The 21,741-nt window shown below is 37.1% G+C and overlaps 1 protein-coding gene and 1 pseudogene across 1 annotated transcript in view; one reads left to right on the top strand and one right to left on the bottom strand.

Moving 5' to 3' along the window:
* Positions 1-21,741, bottom strand: part of HEPHL1 (hephaestin like 1) — an 80,186-nt gene that overhangs the window by 33,508 nt on the left and 24,937 nt on the right. The window contains exons 3-8 of the mRNA XM_005579371.4: positions 9,713-9,925; positions 8,924-9,103; positions 5,732-5,986; positions 2,827-2,995; positions 475-614; positions 201-332 (exon numbers count right to left, since the gene is read on the bottom strand). Of these exons, the coding sequence (XP_005579428.3) occupies positions 201-332; positions 475-614; positions 2,827-2,995; positions 5,732-5,986; positions 8,924-9,103; positions 9,713-9,925 (1,089 nt within the window). The remainder of the gene's footprint in view (positions 1-200; positions 333-474; positions 615-2,826; positions 2,996-5,731; positions 5,987-8,923; positions 9,104-9,712; positions 9,926-21,741) is intronic.
* LOC102133316 (prohibitin 1-like) lies at positions 17,865-18,814 on the top strand (annotated as a pseudogene).

Genomic DNA, 21,741 nt, shown 5'->3' with positions numbered 1-21,741 from the left:
TCCCTCCTTTTCCAAAGCCCTGTGAGGTGAGTATTGTTATCTGCATTTGACAGGAGAGAATCAGGTTCAGAAAGTTTAAGTGATTGCCCAAGCCCTCAGGACAGGTAAGGGAAGGCACCAGGATTTGAAGCAGGTCTGTTTATTTCTAAGTGCTTTGCTCACCCTTCCTGTTTACTCCCTAAGGTTAGAGTGAGACTTACCATCTAGGTTTGGGGCTGCATCAGATGCCTTGTCATAGATCACGCCATGGGGCAAAATGCTATAGACCTTGTCAGCTTTGTTGGCAAAGGTCACTAACAGGGTATCACCCACCTCTGCCTTGATGACTGGGCCTGAAAAATATCAAGAAGAAGAGAGAGAAGAGAATGAAAAGAGACAGAAAGAAGTAGAGCAGAAGAGTCACTCTGTGCAGATGTATATGCCCCGCTAAAACATCTCCCTGGGTTCAATGCATGGGGGATGGTTTTACTGTACCAAGAATTCCAAGATGGGCTTCTGCAGCAGACAGTCTCTTCCTTTTAGTAAAAGTTGCATCAACATATTCAGTATACCGAACCTTCCAGTATTTTCCTCCTATTCTGTTGTCCCCTTGTGTGAAGTAGAGATCAGAGTCACTGAAAAGACATAGGAACCCGATTGAGGACACTTCTCAACATATCCACCAAATGCTTTAATTATGGAGCTTTATTCTATCACTTTTAGTCCACTCACCCACCCTTCTCCCCAGAAAAGACAGCAAAGGCTTCAACAGTGTTCCCAGGAATAGTCAACCAGCCCTAAAAGTCTTCAGAGTCTGGATGATACTCAAGCTCATTTCTCTCTTAGCCATTGTACTTTCTTCCCCCAGAGGTCCAGCAACTGAAGCAGGCACAAGTAAACTCCTTGTTTACCAATATTAGAGTCCGAGAATGGTGTTCTACAGAGTTACAAAGAGCTAACCGGTTTCTCTGCAGAATAAGCATCCCTCTCTCTCTTGCTGATGTTAATATCAATAGTCTCTGCATCTAGTAAGCTCTTTGACATATGGCATTATTAAGAAATGGAGTGTCTAGTCAATCAAATAGTGTAATTAATGGAGAGCTACCATATAAACCATATACATGAAATGCCAAATTTCCAAGTCATGAATATGATAATATAAATTCTGACTAATACTGTCTTTATACTACCTTATTTCTGTTAATGGTACCATCACTCCTGCAGCCATGTAGATTTTCTTTTTCTCCTTCATTCCCTTAACTCATTCATCCTTACTTTGTAAAATTTTCTGGCACTCTTCCTTTTCTACTCTCCTTGTGCATCTTTTCTTTTCCTTTCTTTCCACTACCATGACCCCAGCTCATGCCCTAATCACACTGGGTGTGGCCCGTTATATGAATCTCTGAACTGTATTCTCTATCTGATACTGGCTCATTTACTTTTCTTCTTAGCATATACACACACAACTATTAGATTAGTGCAAAAGTAAGCCAAATGGTCATAATGGCCAAGACCGTGATTACAAATTACTTTTAATGGCCAAGACTGCACTTACTTTTTCACTTAATACAATATTAATCTCCAAAATGGTAATTTTGTCATTTACCTGCTCCAAAATCTTCAATTGCTTCCAATTGCCAGTCAAATAATGTTCAAAAAGATTAAAGGCCCTCTGCAATTGATATTCTGTTTACCCCAATTCTCTATTTCTCTATGCAAATGCCCATTCTTCTATGCAAATTGTTACTGCAGTCTCATCTGTTCATTCCCCCCATGCCATAGGTGTTTTGCATCAACCCCTGCATCTAAAATTCCCTTCTTCCCTATTCAGTTAGATAAATTCTATCACTCCTCAAGATCTTGCTTAAGTCTCACTTCCTCTATGACTAGCTTAGCTCTCTCTGAACACCCAGATAACTCACTACCAGGACAACTCACCTCATTCTTATTTGTAACTTGCAGTTACTTCTCTACTCCTGTGAACCCAACTTCTCCTTCTGCTTTTTATTGCTTTAGATATCCTTGTATCCCTCATGTCATCTTGCACGTTGTGCTTTCATATATCACATTAAATATTGATTGAATATAGTTTAATCTTTCGTATTTCAGAAGGCACTTCAGAATTCTACAAGGCCCCTAAGACAATTTTGAATGCTAATTCTCAATATTCTGTTTATGGAGAAATACTAGTCAATAGAGAATGTTGATATCAGAGTCTTTCACATATGGTTCACACAAATTCTTTAGGCAGGGTTCAAGTGCATCAGTTTGGTGGAATAATTAGTGAATGTATGGATGAATAAATGAATGAATGAATAAAATGTACAATTAAGGAAGCAAATGATGTTTTACTGATCACAAAGAGAATTTTTAAAACATTCCCTTAAATATAAAAAAGGATTCTTAATATCATACTGTACATTTTCTAATATCTTCACAGACATCTTTGCATATGGTTATATAGTAACAAGTCACAGGAGTCCAGATCCATCTAATAAATTGCTAGATTCAATTTTTTTAAATAGTATATTCTATGGGAGCACAGAGAGAACATGATTCATTCAAATCAGGAGTCAAAGGATTTCTAACAGCACTTTGCACTGGAGTTTGCACATAGTACCTACTCAGGAAATTCTGATCAATGAATGAACTAGTGTTTTGATTTAGCCAGTAAGTCACAAAACAAGAAATATTCTACCAGTTCTCAGCCGTGCTTTTGCAGCACTATGCCATCCATGCAGTATGAGCTCATCAGAGCAGCGATTGGAATACAAATGAGATCACAAAGAAAGCCCAACACATGCTTCTCTGACCAGAGGCTTAGAAACACCAGCAAAGAGTGCTTACCTGCCAGAGGCATTTAGAGGAAGACCACTGAATTTGTTATAGCCTTGAGGAGCATAATCCCAAAGAACTTTTTCAGCTGCTATAAAGTAGCGCCTCTGTTGACCCTTCATCTCCGGGTAGAAAATATCACTTTTGCAGTTAGCAACATTGTATTGCCCCAGCATACCAGCTGCAGAACAGAGGAAAACCACGAGCTGAGGCATAAATGCTCACAAAAGGAATCATAGAGGAAAACACTGATAGATTTGACTATTGAACATTTAGACTTTTGTACAGAAAATTAGACCATAAAGAAAGTTTTTTTAAAAAGGATAAATGGCAACAGGAGGAATATTTGTGATACATATGACAAAATATTAATATGTAAATCACTTTTACAAATAAAGATGAAAACAAGTAAATCTCCAGTAGAAAATGAGCAAGGAACAGAAATGTTTATTCACAAAAGGAGTAACATTGGCCAATAAACAAAGGGAAAAAAAAAGTTCAACCTTAATAGTACTCAAATAGTACTCACACCTTGACAGTATTCAAATGATACTATGTTCATTGATTAGATTAGTAAAGATTAGAAAGACTAAAAATTCTCAGGTTGGTAGATGACTGGGAAAGAGCCATACTCGTACACTTCAGGTAGAAGAATAACAATTTCCAAAAGAGAATGGGGCAATGTATGTCCATAGCTTTTTTAAAAAAAAATCAAACTCTTTGACCCAGGAATTCTAAATCTAGGAGTTTTTCTAAGGAAATGTTCAGACGAAAGTGCAAACATCTATAAATAATAGTCATAAGTACTGTTTATAATAGAAAAAAATTGGTGGGAAACATAAGCGTTAAGCAATGGAGTGTTGATTAAGTAAGTTGTAATCTCCTTATAATGGACACTGAAAGTATTAACAATGATGACCCAAGCTCTATATTCATCGACATGAAAATGTGTTTCTGATATATTTGTAAACGAGAAAAGTTAGCTACAGTGAGGCATCAATAGACTGATTTCATTTTATAAAATACATACATATTTGCATATTAAGAAATAGAAAATAGGGAAGATATTCACCAAAATGTGAATGTAAAATATATCTATTATGGGACTACTGATTTTAAAATCAATGTATAGGGGCCAGATCCAGTGGCTTATGCCTATAATCCCAGCACTTTGAAAGGCTAAGGTAGGAGGATTGCTTGGGCCCAGGAGTTTGAGACCAGCCTGGGCAACATAGCAAGACTCTGTCTCTATTTGTTAAAAAACCTCCAATTATATATATTTTCTAATTTTTTAGAATAACTTTTTTCTGAATGCACGGACAATTTAGAAATATTGTATTTCAGTGAAAGTATAAATACCAGCTTATATCCACAACTATTGGGCTAATTTAGCAATCTTACTAGTCTCAAATGGCTGCTGATACCTTGATTTTAAATCTACAGTTTCTCCCCAGATTTAACAGCATGAGACTCTTTGAGAATACAAAGCTTGTCTTGTTAATCTTTGTTTTTCCAGAAGAGCATCTAGTACATATTAACTGATTAATTTTTCAGTTGAATGTAATTGGGATACTGCAGTTGACTAATGCTATGATTCACTGTGGAAGGTGGACAGGAACAAGAATGTGTTATCACATTCTTGTTCAGCTGGATCTTTGCACCTATTAGTGACTAGGTGAAGTTAGTATCCAAATTTAATCAGACATTGTTTCTTCTATGTCTATTCCATTAACATATTTTTTTTTGTCTTGATTTCACCATCTGAGGGCAGACCCTTTTGATGTTAGAACTCTAATGCTATCAAATGCTTCTTAACTAGCATCCAGTGACCAGAATTCCTCTATCAAGTCCTTCTTGCATGCATACATTTATCTTCCTAAATAACTGCACTGATTATGTCACTGGTGTGCCTAAAGAGCTAAGGATCACACAGCCCCACCTCTTTAGCTTTGCTAAGGGGCCTGATGAGCCTCCCCAGGCTCTTCTGTCATCACTTCTCTGTAAGGAACATTATGGTCCAGCTCAGAAAGGACATAGTGTATGGTGTGCCAAGAAACCAGGACCAGGTCATTCAACAGGCACTTAAGCCAACAAATGTTTATCATGCACCTGTGATAGGCCATGAAGGAAGCTACAGGTCAATGGATTTTGTCTCAATTTGAGGAAGAACATTCCATGGTCATTCAACAGGCACTTAAGCCAACAAATGTTTATCATGCACCTGTGATAGGCCATGAAGGAAGCTACAGGTCAATGGATTTTGTCTCAATTTGAGGAAGAACATTCCAATAGAGCAGTCCAGAGATGAGGTGAGCTGCTATAACTACTCACAAGAGATGTTCAAAAGGAAATTAAATAATTGAAGGGGCGATTGGTCCTTATTATCCAGAAAGTCCTTTCCAGTGCTAAAACTTTATTATTCTACTTACAGTTGCTCAAAGAGAACATGTGTTTTTCCCAGTTCATTTTGCTTCCTCTATCTGGAAAGTCTTTCCTTCTTTATCTATTCAGTTCCTACTCATATTTCAAGGCCCATATTAGGAGCCAGCTCCTCAGGAAGCCCCTGTGATTGCTCCAGAGTAGTGACTACAACCCCCAAAGAGCATTTGTCTCATTCTGCCTTAAATTTTATTCATTTTGTGCATGTCTAACTATGTCTAACTACTAGATTATAGGTTCCTTGAAGGTCTCATCAATTTTTAATCACTTCTCCACCTTTTTCATACAGAAGTGGTCAATAAATATCTGTTGATAGAATATCAAAGAGATGAGCATTATATTTTCCTGTATATTTATTACCTAATTAAATATAATACGTACAAGACTCTATCTAACAGTAGGCATTGGATGAGCACTGGTGACTGTGTGGTTTTATTGTACCATTCTAAACATATCGACTGGTCTTTGTCCTTTTTACCTTGTAGGTGGTCGCTGACCTGGCAGGTTATCATCCACTTCCCAGGATTCTCGGCTATCATTTCTGTTGTAAGGAAGGTGGCTGGGAACAGGTTGACGACATCAGTCCGATGCCCTCTGCTGATGAAGGTGTTACCATAGAAATAGATGGAATGGATGTCTATCTCATTCCCCATTCCAAATAGGTGCCAGGACACAGATTCACCAACACACATATCAGGCTCAGGGAAGTTTCCGAAGAGGTATCCATTGAGGGCTGGAAATAGAAACACACTAGTGGAAGAGACTCCCCTGCAGAGGCGACCAGAACCAGAAATGTTGGTAATACATACTTGAGTATGGCTGGAAAACCAGTGCAGACCATTGGTTGTAAGGTTTTGGTGCAGAAAAACCTGGCTCTTAGAAATATATATTGTACAAAAGAAAAAAGAAATGTTTGTATTGGCCTTTTTCCAGAAAAAACACTCAATGAAAGCGAAGATCAGCACACACTGAAAACAGCCTCGGAGCTGCTGTGAGAACGCAATAATGAGGTCAGGAGAAAACAGAGTGCTGCTCATATTTACAGGAGGCTCAGTCACCTTCTGTCCTAATCCTTCACTGGCATATCTGCTGCCTCCACCAGATTTTGTGCTCCTTGGAACTAGAAACCCTGTTTTGTTCATCTTAACAGTTATCAGGACCTAGCAGAAAAACTGGCACATAGTATCTACTTACTGAAGTGTCAAAAGCATGTAGTGAGATGGAAAGAAAAGGAACTGATTAAAAGGGATTTATGAGAACTGTTTTGTTTGTTTACTTTAAAAAGCCAAGAGAAAAACAGTTTTTACTACATGTTGCTGGGGCAGAATCTTATTAAGTTTCTGGCGTAAGTCCAGGACCAAAAACTTTAAAACCATCTAAATGGCAGCTGGGACTTGACCAAGTTCAGAAAAGAACTGGATTCAGGGCTTTAAAAAGTCACAACATCCCTTCTTAAGTTCAAACTGAGTTAAAAGGCAATTGTTGCTGAAATTAATTCTAAATTATTTTAGTAAATTTAAATAAATTGATCAATAAATCTTGTACATATTAATTATCTTCCATAGGCTAGATTTTTTTTAATAAAATTTTTTTCTTTACTTGATTAGGTCTCCTTTTCCAGTCTCTCTCTCTCTTTTTTTTTCTTTTGAGATGGAGTCTCGCTGTGTCACACCCAGGCTGAGGTACAGTGGCACAACCTCGGCTCACTACAACCTCTGCCTCCTGCGTTCAAAAGATTCTCCTGCCTCTGCCTCCCCAGTAGCTGAGATTACAGTTGCCCACCACCACCCCCAGCTAATTTTTGTATTTTTAGTAGAGAGAGGTTTTGCCATGTTGGCCAGGCTGGTCTCAAACTCCTGGCCTCAAGTGATCCACCCACCTCGGCCTCCCAAAGTGCTGGGATTACAGGCATGAGCCACCATACCTGGCCCTTTTCCAGTCTTGAAGGATTGTTTGCAAACACACATCTACTTCAGCATACAGACTAGGGTTTTTTGTTCTTGTTTTTTGAGACAGGATCTTGCTCTGTCACCCAGGCTGGGGTGCAGTGGCACTTAGTTCACTGCAGCCTCAAACTCCCGGGCTAATGCAATCCTCTGACCTCAGCATCACAAGTAGCTGGGACCACAGGCATGTGCCACTATGCCCAGCTCACTTTTTTGTTGTTGTTTGAATTTTTTGTAGAGAATGGATCTCCCTATGTTGTCCAGGCTGGTTTTGAACTTCTGGCCTCAAGCAATCCTCCCATACCTGCTTCTCAAAGTGCTGGGATTATAGGCATGAGCCATTGTGCCTGGACAGGCTTCTTTTTATGATACATGTAATCTGTGTTTGCTTATGTAATTCATTTCATTTTGTTGGACATTTTCACTTCAAAAGAATAAATACAGAGTAACAGGAATTATTTGGGCAGGTGAGTCTTAAATAATCACAATTAGTAGTTTTCTGTAATATTTGAGATCATCACTCCCATTTTGTAAAGGTTATGAATTACAACTGGTCACAGCAATGATTTGAATTTACATCTTCATTGACTCCATCCTTCATTGTTTTCTCTGCCTCCCTGCCTTCCCCTTTCTTTCTCTCCCTTACTTCCTTTCCTCCTAAAATATTTTCCAAGAATCACTACACACAAGGTTTCCAAAATACCACTAGAAGGAAAAGAGAAGGCGTGCAATACAATGGAAATAGTCAACATACTGACAATCATGCCTTGATGTGCTTTGGAATAAAACATGGCCAAATTTGTATTTATTTGCTATGGGACTTCTCTCAGGAAACTGTCAGGCACTAATTATCACTTTGACCTTAAACAAGTCATTGATAGTCTCTTGACCTCAGTTTCTCTTCTGTAAAATGGAGATGTCAGATGATCGTCAGCTCCTTCTATTTCTCTTATGATTTTATGACTATATTGAGGATAACTTGGTTAGAACAATTCTGAGAGAGAGACAAGCAATAGAAGGAGAAGATATGTCAGTAAATAAGGTGGGATATGTAGGTTGACTATTTCCTTTATGTTTACTAGAACTCTCTAAGAAAATCTTAAAATGCTACATTAAGCTACTGCTTTGCAAAACAGGCACGAGAACTAATGAAGTAACTATAGAAGTTCACTATTTTGAACAAATACAGAGTCTGATGTATAGTATATGCTCAATAAATTTTGTTGATGTAAAGAATGCCTGGGAAATGTAATGAATTCATAAGTGCTTATTTAAACCCCATGTATAACTCAGTTCTTAAAATTTAGCAGCGGCTCAGAAAATGGTTACTGGATAAAGCAAAATGTTGCAAAACAGAGGATTATTATAGGATGATGATTTCATTCTCCTTTCTCCTTCCAGTCAGTCAAAGCCCACCCATGCTCTGGGCTCATCTCAGGCACCGATTCTTTTCCAGTTACAATATAACATTGATCCTTCCATTTTTCCAAAGCTCTATGGCTTTGTCCACACTGCATGCCCAATTTAGCATGTATCCACTGCTTTGTCCCCCTCAGATTGTTTCAGGTTCAAACATGTGTCATGTATTGTATCACTTTCTAACCATGGTCATCACTGAGTTATAAATCTTGCCAAACTCAGATCAACATTTCTGTGTATTTTGTATCCCTTGTGGTACCTTATAGTATAAAAGGTATATGTTTGGGAACATGGGAAGTACTCACCATGCATTTTGTTACTCCTCTGGAAAACAGCATCTTTCTTGTTAACTGAATCAGGGTCCGTGCAGAAATGTTTGATATTTTCATCGAGGTACCAGCTTTGATTCTCATCCACAAGAGTAAACATTATAACAAACTCTCGATCCACATCATTCCGTGTCCCTGAATATCTATTCAGGATACCTATCAGGCACATTCAAAAGAGTAGAGAGAAAGAACTAAATCAAGATGAGCTTTGCTTCCTTCCAATAGTGTCAGGTAAGTGTGAAGTTTGGTGAAGACCTATACCTACAAGGATAACCCACAATATAAAATCAGCAAAAGACTTTAATGGAAATGACAGAGCCATAGAAAAGTCATAAAACAGAAATCTTCATAATCGCATACTTGGAAGCCTGGCTATCTCTAAAGGGAGCTCATTTTATTGACAAAGTATGGACATGCTAAGTCAAATAATAAGGTATAAAATAGCTAATGATTATTTAGGTGAAATAATGAAGCAAAAGGCATCCCTGGTCATTTGACTAAATTTCTCACTTTTCTATACATTGTGTTATGAAATATCATTTAAAAAAATAACTATAAAGTCTAAGAATGCTGTGATGATGCTTAGACAAAAAATCTGAATTACTGCCCCCTGCTATGGTGTCGGATTAATCTTCCATGTTAGAATTTCTAAAGAAATTTGGAAGAAGAGGCACATTCTGTGTGGAGCAAAGGAGGTAGGCAAAATAAGACCTGAATCTTATTCACACTTCAACTCCCTAGTTACCTGGAAACAAAGTTCTTTACCTTCCTTGCAGACCAATAGGGGACCAATTAGCCCAGAGCAGATGTCCTTAGGGGCGTCGATGTGCGAATGGTACACCCAGGTCAGGCAGTTGGCATCGGCTGGAGCAGGTGCATATTCTTCTCTCACCGGCCAGACGTAGGTGTAGTTTTTTCCAGGAGGAACCATGTCATCATTTTTGTTCCTTCCAGATGTTCCATCTGGGTATAGGGCTCCTTCCAAAAAAAAAAAAAAAAGATAAAACATAGTTAAAACACAGAGATCACATGCTATAGTAGAGAGGGCCAGAGCTTTGGAATCAAACATAACTGAATTAAAATTCATTTGCTATGGGACTTGAGGCAAGTTACTTAAATTCTCAATGTCTCTGTTCTCTATCAGTAAAACTGAAATGTTGATATCTATCCTACAGGGATGTAATAACTAAATGAGGCAATGTATACAGAGTGTTTTGAACAGAACTAGGAACTTAATAAATGTTCATAATAAGGACTCTTTCTGATGAGCCACTTTACAAATTAAACCCATATGCTACATAATTAGTTAGAGCCCTTTCATATCAACTGAAGCTTTGAATTTCCTGATTATATTTAGGTTATATTGTTAAATATAGAGTTAATATATATTAGGTGAATATAATTAGCTTATACTGTTTCATTGTCCAGTAAAGGGAAAGTTACTAGTTACTTAAGAGAAAGGAACTTTTTACTAGTACTAGATTCTGAGAGAGTATTTTCAAGAAAGTTATTATATATAAATTATTCAGTAATGTAATGAATTATGTCTTCAATGTTTTCAAGAATGGTTTCCAAAAGATGCAAAAACATTCTTTTTAAAATAGTTTCTTACATTTTTTCTCAATACGGGGTGAGAATATAATACTGAATAGTATTTTGACAAAACTATTTGTACTCAAAGTTAAATTAATGTAGTTTGCTGCTTTCTAACTTGATACTTATCTAATGTGATAGAGGAACAGGACATAGGAAAAAAACTCCAGAGAGCTGCCCCTCATCCATTAAATCCAAATGACATTTTAAAAAATTGTGTTATCTCAGCAGCATTTGATACTATTGTCAGCTCCCTCCCTCCTTGACTCATGTGGCATCACATCATATGCTTTGACCACTCTTTTTCAGTCCACTTTTCCAGTTCACTCTCTTGTATCTGCCATTTTTTTGTCAGAAATCCTCAAAGTATAATGCTGGCTTCTTCCTTCCATGCCTTGTGCTTTCTCCCCAGCCGATAGTGCTCATCCCTACAGTGCCACCAATCAGCCACGCACCAGTGACCCCCATGTTTATCTCCAGCCAGGACCTCACCTCTGTACTTTACACTGATATTCAACTGTCTGTTTGACATCCCTACTTGTAAACTTCAAGAAGATTGCAAATGCAACCTTTCCCAGGGAGTATTAGCTCTTCTCTCCCAAGCTTGATCCTCAGCCACTGCCACTACTCCCAGTAAAAGGCACTACCAATATTCAGCCACAAGCCAGAAACAAAGGAAGCATTTTTCTTCCTCCTCCTCTCTTTCCATTTCCAAAATACCACAGGGTCCTATCTCTGCTTCTTCTCAAATTCATCCATTTATTTATGTTGGTCTCCATCATCACATCCATAGCCTGAACTACCATCGTCTCTCACCTGGACTTTGTAGTAACCTCCTAGTTGGCTTCCCTTCCTCTTGCCTTTCTAATCCATTTTCCAAGCTACCACAAGAGTGATCTTTTCAAATCTTAAATATAATTCTATTGTTCCCTGTTTAAAATCATTTCATGGCTTCCCATCAGTGTTGGGATGAAGGTCAAATGTGTTTAATGTAGATTAGAAGGTCCAGCATGGTCTGGCTCAGGCAATCCTGAACTCCCTGGACTGGGTCAGTTTTCTAAAATGCATTCACACTGAGAGAAGGGCAGTAGAGCCAGTGGTTAAGCTCACAGGCACTGAAATTAGACTGCCTGGAAAGGAATCCTACCTCCATCACTTGTTAGATACGCAGCTTGGGCAATTTCGTTCTCTTCTGTGACTCTTAGCTTCTTATCTGTTAGGTGGTGATAATCATAAATTCCTACCTCTTCTTTTTTTATTATTATACTTTAAGTTCTAGGGTACATGTGCACAACATGCAGGTTTGTTACATATGTATACTTGTGCCATGTTGGTGTGCTGCACCCATCAACTTGTCAGCACCCATCAACTCGTCGTTTACATTAGGTATAACTCCCAATGCCATCCGTCGACACCCCCCCCCCCATAACAGGCCTCGGTGTGTGATGTTCCCCTTCCAGAGTCCAAGTGATCTCATTGATCAATTCCCACCTATGAGTGAGAACATGTGGTGTTTGGTTTTCTGTTCTTGCAATAGTTTGCTGAGAATGATGGTTTCCAGCTTCATCCATGTCCCTACAAAGGACACGAACTCATCCTATTTTATGGCTGCACAGTATTCCATGGTGTATATGTGCCACATTTTCTTAATCCAATCTGTCACTGATGGACATTTGGGTTGATTCCAAGTCTTTGCTATTGTGAATAGTGCTGCAATAAACATACGTGTGCATGTGTCTTTATAGCAGCATAATTTATAATCCTTTGGGTATACACCCAGTAATGGGATGGCTGGGTCATATGGTATTTCTAGTTCTAGATCCTTGAGGAATCGCCATACTGTTTTCCACAATGGTTGAACCAGTTTACAATTCCACCAACAGTGTAAAAGTGTTCCTATTTCTCCACATCCTCTTCAGCACCTGTTGTTTCCTGACTTTTTAATGATTGCCATTCTAACTGGTGTGAGATGGTATCTCATTGTGGTTTTGATTTGCATTTCTCTGATGGCCAGTGATGACGAGCATTTTTTCATGTGTCTGTTGGCTGTATGCATGTCTTCTTTTGAGAAATGTGTGTTCATATCCTTTACCCAATTTTTGGTGGAGTTGTTTTTTTCTCATAAATTTGTTTGAGTTCTTTGTAGGTTCTGGATATTAGCCCTTTGTCAGATGAGTAGATTGCAAAAATGTTCTCCCATTCTGTAGGTTGCCTGTTCACTCTGATGGTAGTTTCTTTTACTGTGCAGAAGCTCTTTAGTTTAATTAGATCCCATTTGTCAATTCTGGCTTTTGTTGCCGTTGCTTTTGGTGTTTTAGACATGAAGTCCTTGCCCATGACTATGTCCTGAATGGTACTACCTAGGTTTTCTTCTAGGGTTTTCATGGTTTTACGTCTAACATTTAAGTCTCTAATCCATCTTGAATTAATTTTCGTATAAGGAGTAAGGAAAGGATCAGATTGTTGAGACTTGTAGGATATAATATCTATAAAGCGCTTATCACAGTGCCTGATATATAGTAGCCTTTTAGTAAGCCATTTTATTTATTTATAGCATTTATGTAGGTTTTTAATTATACATGTGTATATTTATGTATGTGTATATATTCACACACTATATAGATATAAAACACATATATAGCATGTATATGTGTATACATACACACACATGTATAAATATCATGTGTGTGTGTATGATTGCTTGATTAATGTCTCTATCTCATGTTAGACTGTAAGCTGCATTAAAGCAAATACCAGGCTTCTTTTTGCTCATGGTTGTATCTTTAAGACCTACCCCAGTGCAAATATATATATATATATATACACACACACACATATATATATATATAAAAATAAAATATGACTGAGTGGCATTACCTTACACTGCCTTTGTCCAAAGCTCTATGAATAAAATGCATGTCTTGGAAGATTCTTTTCTATATGGAAAGATTTATATACGGAGGGTCAGGAGTTGAGTGAGAGTGGACTTGTCTTGAAGTTTCTATTGAGATCACTTATTTTGAATTGATTACATGATACAAATCAATATAAATAACAATTGTTCTAGAAATTCTTATGTTCACAATTTACTTAGTGGGTCTTGTTTTTATTATTATTAGGAGTTATTGAAGGCTATTATTGAAATGAGGAGAGAGAATCCCCAAACAGAGCCTTTGTGCCACTACTGAAGTTGAAGAATATCATTGGAAATCAAAAATAAAGTATAAATATAAAGGAAGAAGTGATTTGGAGATAGGTAGCTTATTAAGTTGTTCTTAAAGTCATTTTCAAAAGAATTTATTAAGGATTTTAACCAATGGTAACATTAACAATATGAACTATTTATATTGTTCATATTGTTCAATATGAACTATTTATAAAACACTATTTATTTACTTATATATGTTCTAGGCTGTGTGAGCTTTTAAAATTCACACAATTTTTTTACCCGTCAGGTTTGAGAATTTGGAGGATGGATGGGGTCATGGGAGAATTAAGCTCATTCATAAACAAACGGCAGAAGAGTAAAATATGCAATTTTTCAGAAGAGAGCTTGCCAATTCCTATTCAAAGAAAGTATATACAACCAGCAATTTTATTTGTAATAATGTATTGAGAAACATACTTGAAAATGTTTTTCAAATTACATGAACTGGAAGCAACCTAAATTATCAATACTGAACTGATACGTTCATATGATGGGATACTGCACAATTGTTAAATGGAAGTCTCACTATATGTACTAATATGAGAAAATCTCCAAGACAAAGTAAAAAGTGAAAAACAGAAAGTGTTCTAGCATAACCCCTTTTATATAAATGAGCAAGAATATACACATACATACATGCTAATATATGTATAGAAAAAAAGTCTGTGAAAAATTTATAGAAATTGTTTAAGATTATTGCCTTTCGAGTGAAAGACAAGCGAGCAGGGTTTTAACTTTTCTTCTTATACCTCGTTACTCTTAAGAACTTCTAACCATGTTCATAGGGTACTTTCTCTTTAATTTTCTATTTTGAACTAATTTTAGTGAGTATGTAAAGAATCAGATTGTGTGCAATTTTCCCCTGCTTTATACTTTTTTATATTAAAGCAAAAACCAGTCCAGGTGCAGTGGCTCACACTTGTAATATGAGCACTTTGAGATGCCAAGGTGTGAGGATTGCCTGAGGCCAGGAGTTTGAGACTAGTCTAGGCAACATAGCGAGACCCCATCTCTATAAAAATAAAACAAATAAAATAAAAAATAAAATTTAAAAACCAATAAAATTTATTTTTAAATAATTCCTAATACTTAAGCATATTTCAGATGTAGGTCAAGAAAGCACTAGTTCATTTTATCATTAAATGAAGGAATGTATATAAGACCTCTGGCACAGGCATTAGCATAAAATAGCTTCTCAATTAATGTTAGCCCCACCCGCTCAACCCACTTCTAAGTTCCATTCTCTACCCCTCCCTTGGATGATATCTTGGAAGCAACAGCTGTATATTTACTCTTCTTCACAACCCAGCATTGTGTCTGGCTCACAGCAAACACTAAGCTGAATTAAGCAGAGACTTTAAGACTTTCAAGCTTATAGCTATAGCAAAGACAAAACCTCATTAAAGGAGAGCAAAGAAGTCAGCAAATTCTCTTCCCAAAAAAGCAACTATAAAGTTAGACAAAATTGATTAAAAAAATAACAAACCATTCTGGTATCTAGAAATTGAATAAAAACATTTAGCAATGTTTATGCTTGAAACTGCTGAACAGCAGCTAAGAAGAGTAGGATTCTACAGCATTGTTTTTCTAACCACTCACAGATCCACTAGCAGAGAACATAAGATTTATTGGCTCAAGATGCTTAGGCACAACTGCTTCCAATCATTTGCTGACCAGTGAGCTAAGCAGACATAGGAATGACCTCTCAGAAGCCAGACTTAAAAATAAAAATAAATAATAAAAAAAGCAGAAATCTCAGTGGCCACACACCATAGGAAAGATAATCCACAGCTTTAGCCCACAGGTTACTAAACAAAGAAGCAAGCAAACAACAACAAATAACCTAGAGTTGAAGGAATGAGAATCCAGAGTTGCTACATTACATTCTTTAAAAAAATCCAGTTTTCAGCCGGGCGCGGTGGCTCAAGCCTGTAATCCCAGCACTTTGGGAGGCTGAGACGGGCGGATCACAAGGTCAGGAGATCGAGACCATCCTGGCTAACAAGGTGAAACCCCGTCTCTACTAAAAAATACAAAAAGCTAGCCGGGCGAGGTGGCGGGCGCCTGTAGTCCCAGCTACTCGGGAGGCTGAGGCAGGAGAATGGCGTGAACCCGGGAGGCGGAGCTTGCAGTGAGCTGAGATCCGGCCACTGCACTCCAGCCTGGGTGACAGAGCGAGACTCCGTCTCAAAAAAAAAAAAAAAAAAAAAAAAAAAATCCAGTTTTCAAGAACAACAAAAATATGAGAAACACAAAGAAACAGGCAAGTGTGATTAATAGTCAGAGAAAAAAAGGCAGCCAGTGGAAACTATCTCTCTTTACGTCCTTAGAAGTTGAATTCAGCAGAGAAAGACTTCAAAGCAGCTATAATAATACATTCAAACAACTAAAAGGAATTATGTGTAAAGGTTTAAAGAAAAGTGGGACAAATGACTCAACAAATAGAGAATCTTAATAAGCAAATAGAAATAATAAAAAGAATCAAATTGGAATTTTGGCATTGAAAAGCACAATACATTAAATAAAATACTCACTAGAGGAGCTCAACAATAGATTCAAGAAGGCAAAAGAAAGTATCAGTGACCTTGAAGATAGATCAATAGAAATTATCCTATCTGAAAAAGAGAGGGGGGGAAATAGAAGAAAATGGATAGAACCTCAGAGACCAGTGGGACAATGTATTTACTAGCATGTGTATAACAGTTGTCTTCAGAAAGAGGGGAAAACAACAACAAAAAAAAGTATGGGATAAATATTCTAAGAAATAATGGCCAAAAATTTCCCAAATGTGATGAAAAACATTAACCTACACATCAAAGAAGCCTAATGAGCCAAAATTTGATAAATACAAAGAGGTCCACAAATAGATACATCATTGTTAAACTGTGGAAAGTGTAAAGGAAGCCAAAAATGTAATATTGAAACCAGATAGAGAAAAATGACCCATCACGTACAAGGGAGCATCAGCATGATTAATGGTTGACTTCTCAACTGAATATTCGAAACCAGAAGACAAAGAGATGATATACCCAAAGTGCTAGAGAGGAAATGTTAGCCAAGAATGCTATATCCAGCAAAACTATCCCTCAAAACTAAAGGCAAGACATTCTAGATAAATGAAGACTGAATGAGTTTGTTACTAACAGAACTGCCTTACAAGGAATACTAAAGGACGACCAACCTTCATAATAAATGTCACCAAAGAGTAACTTGAAATCACAGGAAGAAATGAAAAGCACCAGAAATGGGAAATATATGACTTTATATGAGGTTCTATAAATATATTTTCCTTTATTTTCTTTATTTTTTAAAAGTCATAAAGTAATATAAAGCACCAAGTATATAACAATGTATTGCTGGGTTTATTTAGAGAAGGGCATTATAGATAGATAGATAGATAGATAGATAGATAGATAGATAGATAGATAGATATCAATAATAGCACAAAGGAGGGGGAGAGAATGGAACTTTATGGAGCAAAGCTTCTACATTTTGCCAGAATTTAGTTGGTAAAAGTGATAAACTAGGGTGCATATTACAATCCCGAGGCAAACCAATAAGAAAATGACTCAATGATATATAGGCTAAAAAATAAACAGAAATTAAAATACTATTCTAAGAAATATTTGCTCAACACAAAAGAAGGCAGTAAAAGAGGACCAGAGGAACAAAAAAGACATAAGACATATAGAAAATAATTAGCAAAATGACAAATATAAATCAAACTAATAAATAATTACATTAAGTGTGAAAGGTCTAACACCATAATCAAAATGCAGAGATTGTCACACTGGGGGAAAAAAAGCAAGATTCAACTATATGCTGTTTGTATTGTGTCTTACATTCAAAGACACAAATAGGTTGAAGTAAAATAATTGAAATAGCAAAAGTAAGAGGCTATATCAATAACAGACAAAATAGATTTTAAGACAAGAAATATTATTAGAGATAAAGATATTTTGTTGTGATAAAAGGGTCAATATATCAGGAAAATGTAACTGTTATAAATGTATTCATATCTAACAAAAATGCATCAAAATACATGAAGGAAAAACTGACTTAATTTAAAGAACAGGGAATAGAAGCTGGCTGTAAAAGAGTCCAGCAGAAGGAAACATGGCTGCGAAAGTATTAGAGTCCTTTGGCAAGTTTAGCCTGGCCTTAGCTGTTACAGGAGGCATGGTGAGCTCTGCCTTATATTATGTGGATACTGAGCACAGAGCTATATCTTTGGCAGATTCCATGGAGTACAGGACATTGCAGTAGGGAAAGGAACTCACTTTCTCATCCTATTGGTACAGAAACCAATTATCGTTGACTGCTACTCTTGCTCACATAACACACCAGTCATCACTGGTAGTGAAGATTTACAGAATGTCAAGATTACAGTGCACATTGTCTTCCAGCCTGTCACTAGCCAGCTTCCTCACATCTTCACCAGCATTGGAGAGGACTATGATGAGCGTGTGCTGCTGTACAACACTAAGAGATCCTCATGTTACTGATTACTTACTTTGATACTGGAGATCACCCAGAGAGAGCTGGTCTCCAGGCAGGTTAACAACGACCTTATGGAGCAAGCAGCCACCTTTAAGCTCATCCTGGATGATGTGAAAAGATCCTCATGTTATTGATGGCTTACTTTGATGCTGGAGAACTGATCACCCAGAGAGAGCTGGTCTCCAAGGCGGGTCAGCAACGACCTTACAGACTAAGCAACCATCTTTGAGTTCATCTTGGATGATGTATCCTTAACACATCTGACCTTTGGGAAGGAGTTCACAGAAGTGGTAGGAGTGAAACTGGTGGCTCAGCAGGAATCAGAGAGGGCCAAATTCATGGTGGAAAAGTCTGAGCAGCAAAAAAAGGTGGTCATCATCTCTGCCAAGGGAGTCTCCAAGGCAGCTGAGCTGAGTGCCAACTCACTGGCCACCACAGGTGATGGCCAGATTGAGCTGCACAAGCTGGAAGCTGCAGATGACACTGCATACCAGTTCTCACGCTCTCATAACATCATCTACCTTCTAGCAGGGCGGTCTGTGCCCCCCCAGCTGCCCCAGTGAGGACCCACCCTGCCTGTACCTCCTCAGGCCAACTGGGCCACAGCCCCATTGATTCTTGACACTGTCTTCCTTCTGCTCCTACCTGAGAAATCACTGTGAAATTTCATGATTGACTTAAAGTGAATAAAATAAAAGTAAAATCACTTCAGATGTCTAATTATCAAATGAAGCTCTTTCACTCTTCTCACATTATCACATTCATTTACTTTTTTATCCACACCTGCTACGAAAAATTCCCGAGTGCCTAGGCAGACTGGCTTTAGGTCCCAATTTGAGGTCTACTGTAGCTCCAGCCTAGGTACTGCAATTGGCAGAACTAAGGTAGGGCAATGTGTGTGATGGACTGGGGAGAACAGTTGTCAGCCTGAGTTCACAGGTAGCCTCCATCCTGTCATTGATTGAATATTTGGGGGTAAAGGCACATGCTGAATTGAAAAGGCAGGCCTCAATTTTCCCAGCAGTTCCTGCACAGATGCAGCTGAAGAGAGGTGCTGGAGAGGGTCAGAGAGAAAGTGGTCTGTCTCTTACTATAAGGCCAATTCTCTTTAACTGTGGGACCAGTGGAAACAAGTGTGAACTAACTGAGTGCAGATTGAAGAATCTGCTTCTGTTGAAATGGATTGGCCTGATTCTTGCCCCCCAGGGTCCTTGGATGGACTTAGACAGTGCAAGAGGAGCCCTAGACTGAGATCTGAGTCCTGTTGAAGACTTCTTTCTACCCTCAACTTTGGTCCCTCTCAAATATCCAGTGGAATTCCAATTTGAAGTATTGAATCCTTCTGCGGCTAAACATGCCTGCCGAAGATGTGTACATCCTGTGTTCCTGGCGTCCTTATTCAGAGACTGCTCTTCTCCAGGGCTCTGTGCCTGAACTTTGAAAACAGATCTGTATAAACTGCTGTTAATAAGAGACACTCAGACTTTCCCCCCCAAAAAAGGAGAAATAGACAACTCAACAATAATTGTTGAAGATTTCAATATTCAACTCTCAATAACTAATAGAACACCTAACCAGAAAATCAGCAAGGATATAGGAGACTTGAACAATACTATGAACCAATTATACCTAAATGATGTCTCTGGAACATTGTACCCAATGAGTGTAGAATATACCTTCATTACAGAGCACATGGATGGTTCTCCAGAGTAGAGCATATACTAGGCATAAAATAAGTTTCAATACATTGAAAAGGATTACTATCACACAAAGCGTATTTTTCAATCACAAGGGAATTAAATTAAATATTGAGAGAAAGAAATCTTTGAAATCATTTAAATATTTGGAAATAAAATGATACACTTCTAAGTAACCCATAGGTCAAAGAACAAATCACAAGGGAAATTGTAAAATATTTTGAACTGAATTAAAATGAAGACAAAAATATCAAAATGTATGAGATACAGGTAAAGCCATGCTTAAAAAGTAAATTTAGATTTTAAATCATCTATCTCAGAAATTTAAAAACCTCTCAAATCAATAACCTAAGCTTTCATCTTAAGAAACTAGAAAAGGAAGAGAAAAACAAATCCAAAGCAAGCAGAAAGAAGAAATAAAGACTGGAACAGAAATCAATGAAAAAGAAAACAGAAAAAAAAAATAGATGAAACCAAAAGTTGGTACTTAGAAAAGATCAACAAAATTGAGACAACTTTATTTAGACTGGCCAAGAGAGAAAGAGAACACTAATTGCCAAAGTCAGGAATGAAAGAGGCGATATCACTGACCATACAGAATTTAAAAGTATCATAAGGAAATATAGGCAACTTTCTGCCAAAATATTAGACAACTGAGATGAAACACACAAATTTCTAGAAAGACACAAGTTACCAAAACTGACTAAAATATAAAAATAAAAAATTGGAATATACGTATAACAAGAAATTGAATTAGTAACTAAAAATCTTCCCTGAAAGTAAATTCAGGTTTAGATGGTTTTATATAAAAATTCTATCAAATACTAAGAAAAATCCATGCCAATACTTTACAAAATCTTTCAGAAAATAGAAGAGTGGAGACTTTCCAATTCATTCTATGAGGCAAGTATTGCCTTGACAACAAAATCAGATACAGACATCGCAAGAAAACTACAGACCAATATCCCTCATGACTTAGACACAAAAATTCTTAACAAAAGATTAGCAAATCACATTCATCAGCATATAAAAAGCATTGTATGCCATGGCCAAATGAGATTGATCTCACGATTGCCAGGTTGGCTTAACATCCAAAAATTAGTTAATGTAATAATATATCAATATATCTCAATAGATATAGAAAAGCCACATGACCATCTCAACAGATATAGAAAAGTATTAAACAAAATCCAGTACTTACTTAGTGAAAAACTCTCAACAAACTAGGAATAGAAAAGAATTTCCTCCAGTCCTAGTTAGAGCAATCAGATAAGAGGAAGAAATAAGGACATCCAGATTGGCCAGGAAAAAGTCAAATTATCCTTATTTGAAGATGATATAATCTTATATTTGGAAAAACCTAAAGACTTCACCAAAAACTACTATAACTTACAAATTTAGTTAAGTTACAGGATACAAAATCAACATACAAAATCAGTAGCATTTCAATATGACAACAGTGAATAATCTGAAAAAGAAATCAAGAAAGTAATTCCATTTACAGTAGCTACAAATAAAGTTAAATACCTAGAAATTAACTTAACTAAGGCAGTGAAGGAGCTCTATAATGAAAACTATAAAACACTGATGAAAGAAATTGAAGAGGACAAAAAAATGGAAAAACATTTCATGTTCATGGATTGGAAGAATCGATATTGTTAAAATGTTCATACTGTCCAAATCAATCCCTATCAAAATACCAAGGACAGTCAACACAGAAATTGAAAAAACATTCCTAAAATTTATATGGAACCACAAAAAAACTAGAATAGCCAAAGCCATCCTAAGCAAAAAGG

This window comes from Macaca fascicularis, chromosome 14 (genome assembly GCF_037993035.2).
Source record: "Macaca fascicularis isolate 582-1 chromosome 14, T2T-MFA8v1.1".
Lineage (NCBI taxonomy): Eukaryota > Metazoa > Chordata > Mammalia > Primates > Cercopithecidae > Macaca > Macaca fascicularis.
This window is presented reverse-complemented; position numbering and strand designations above follow the sequence as displayed.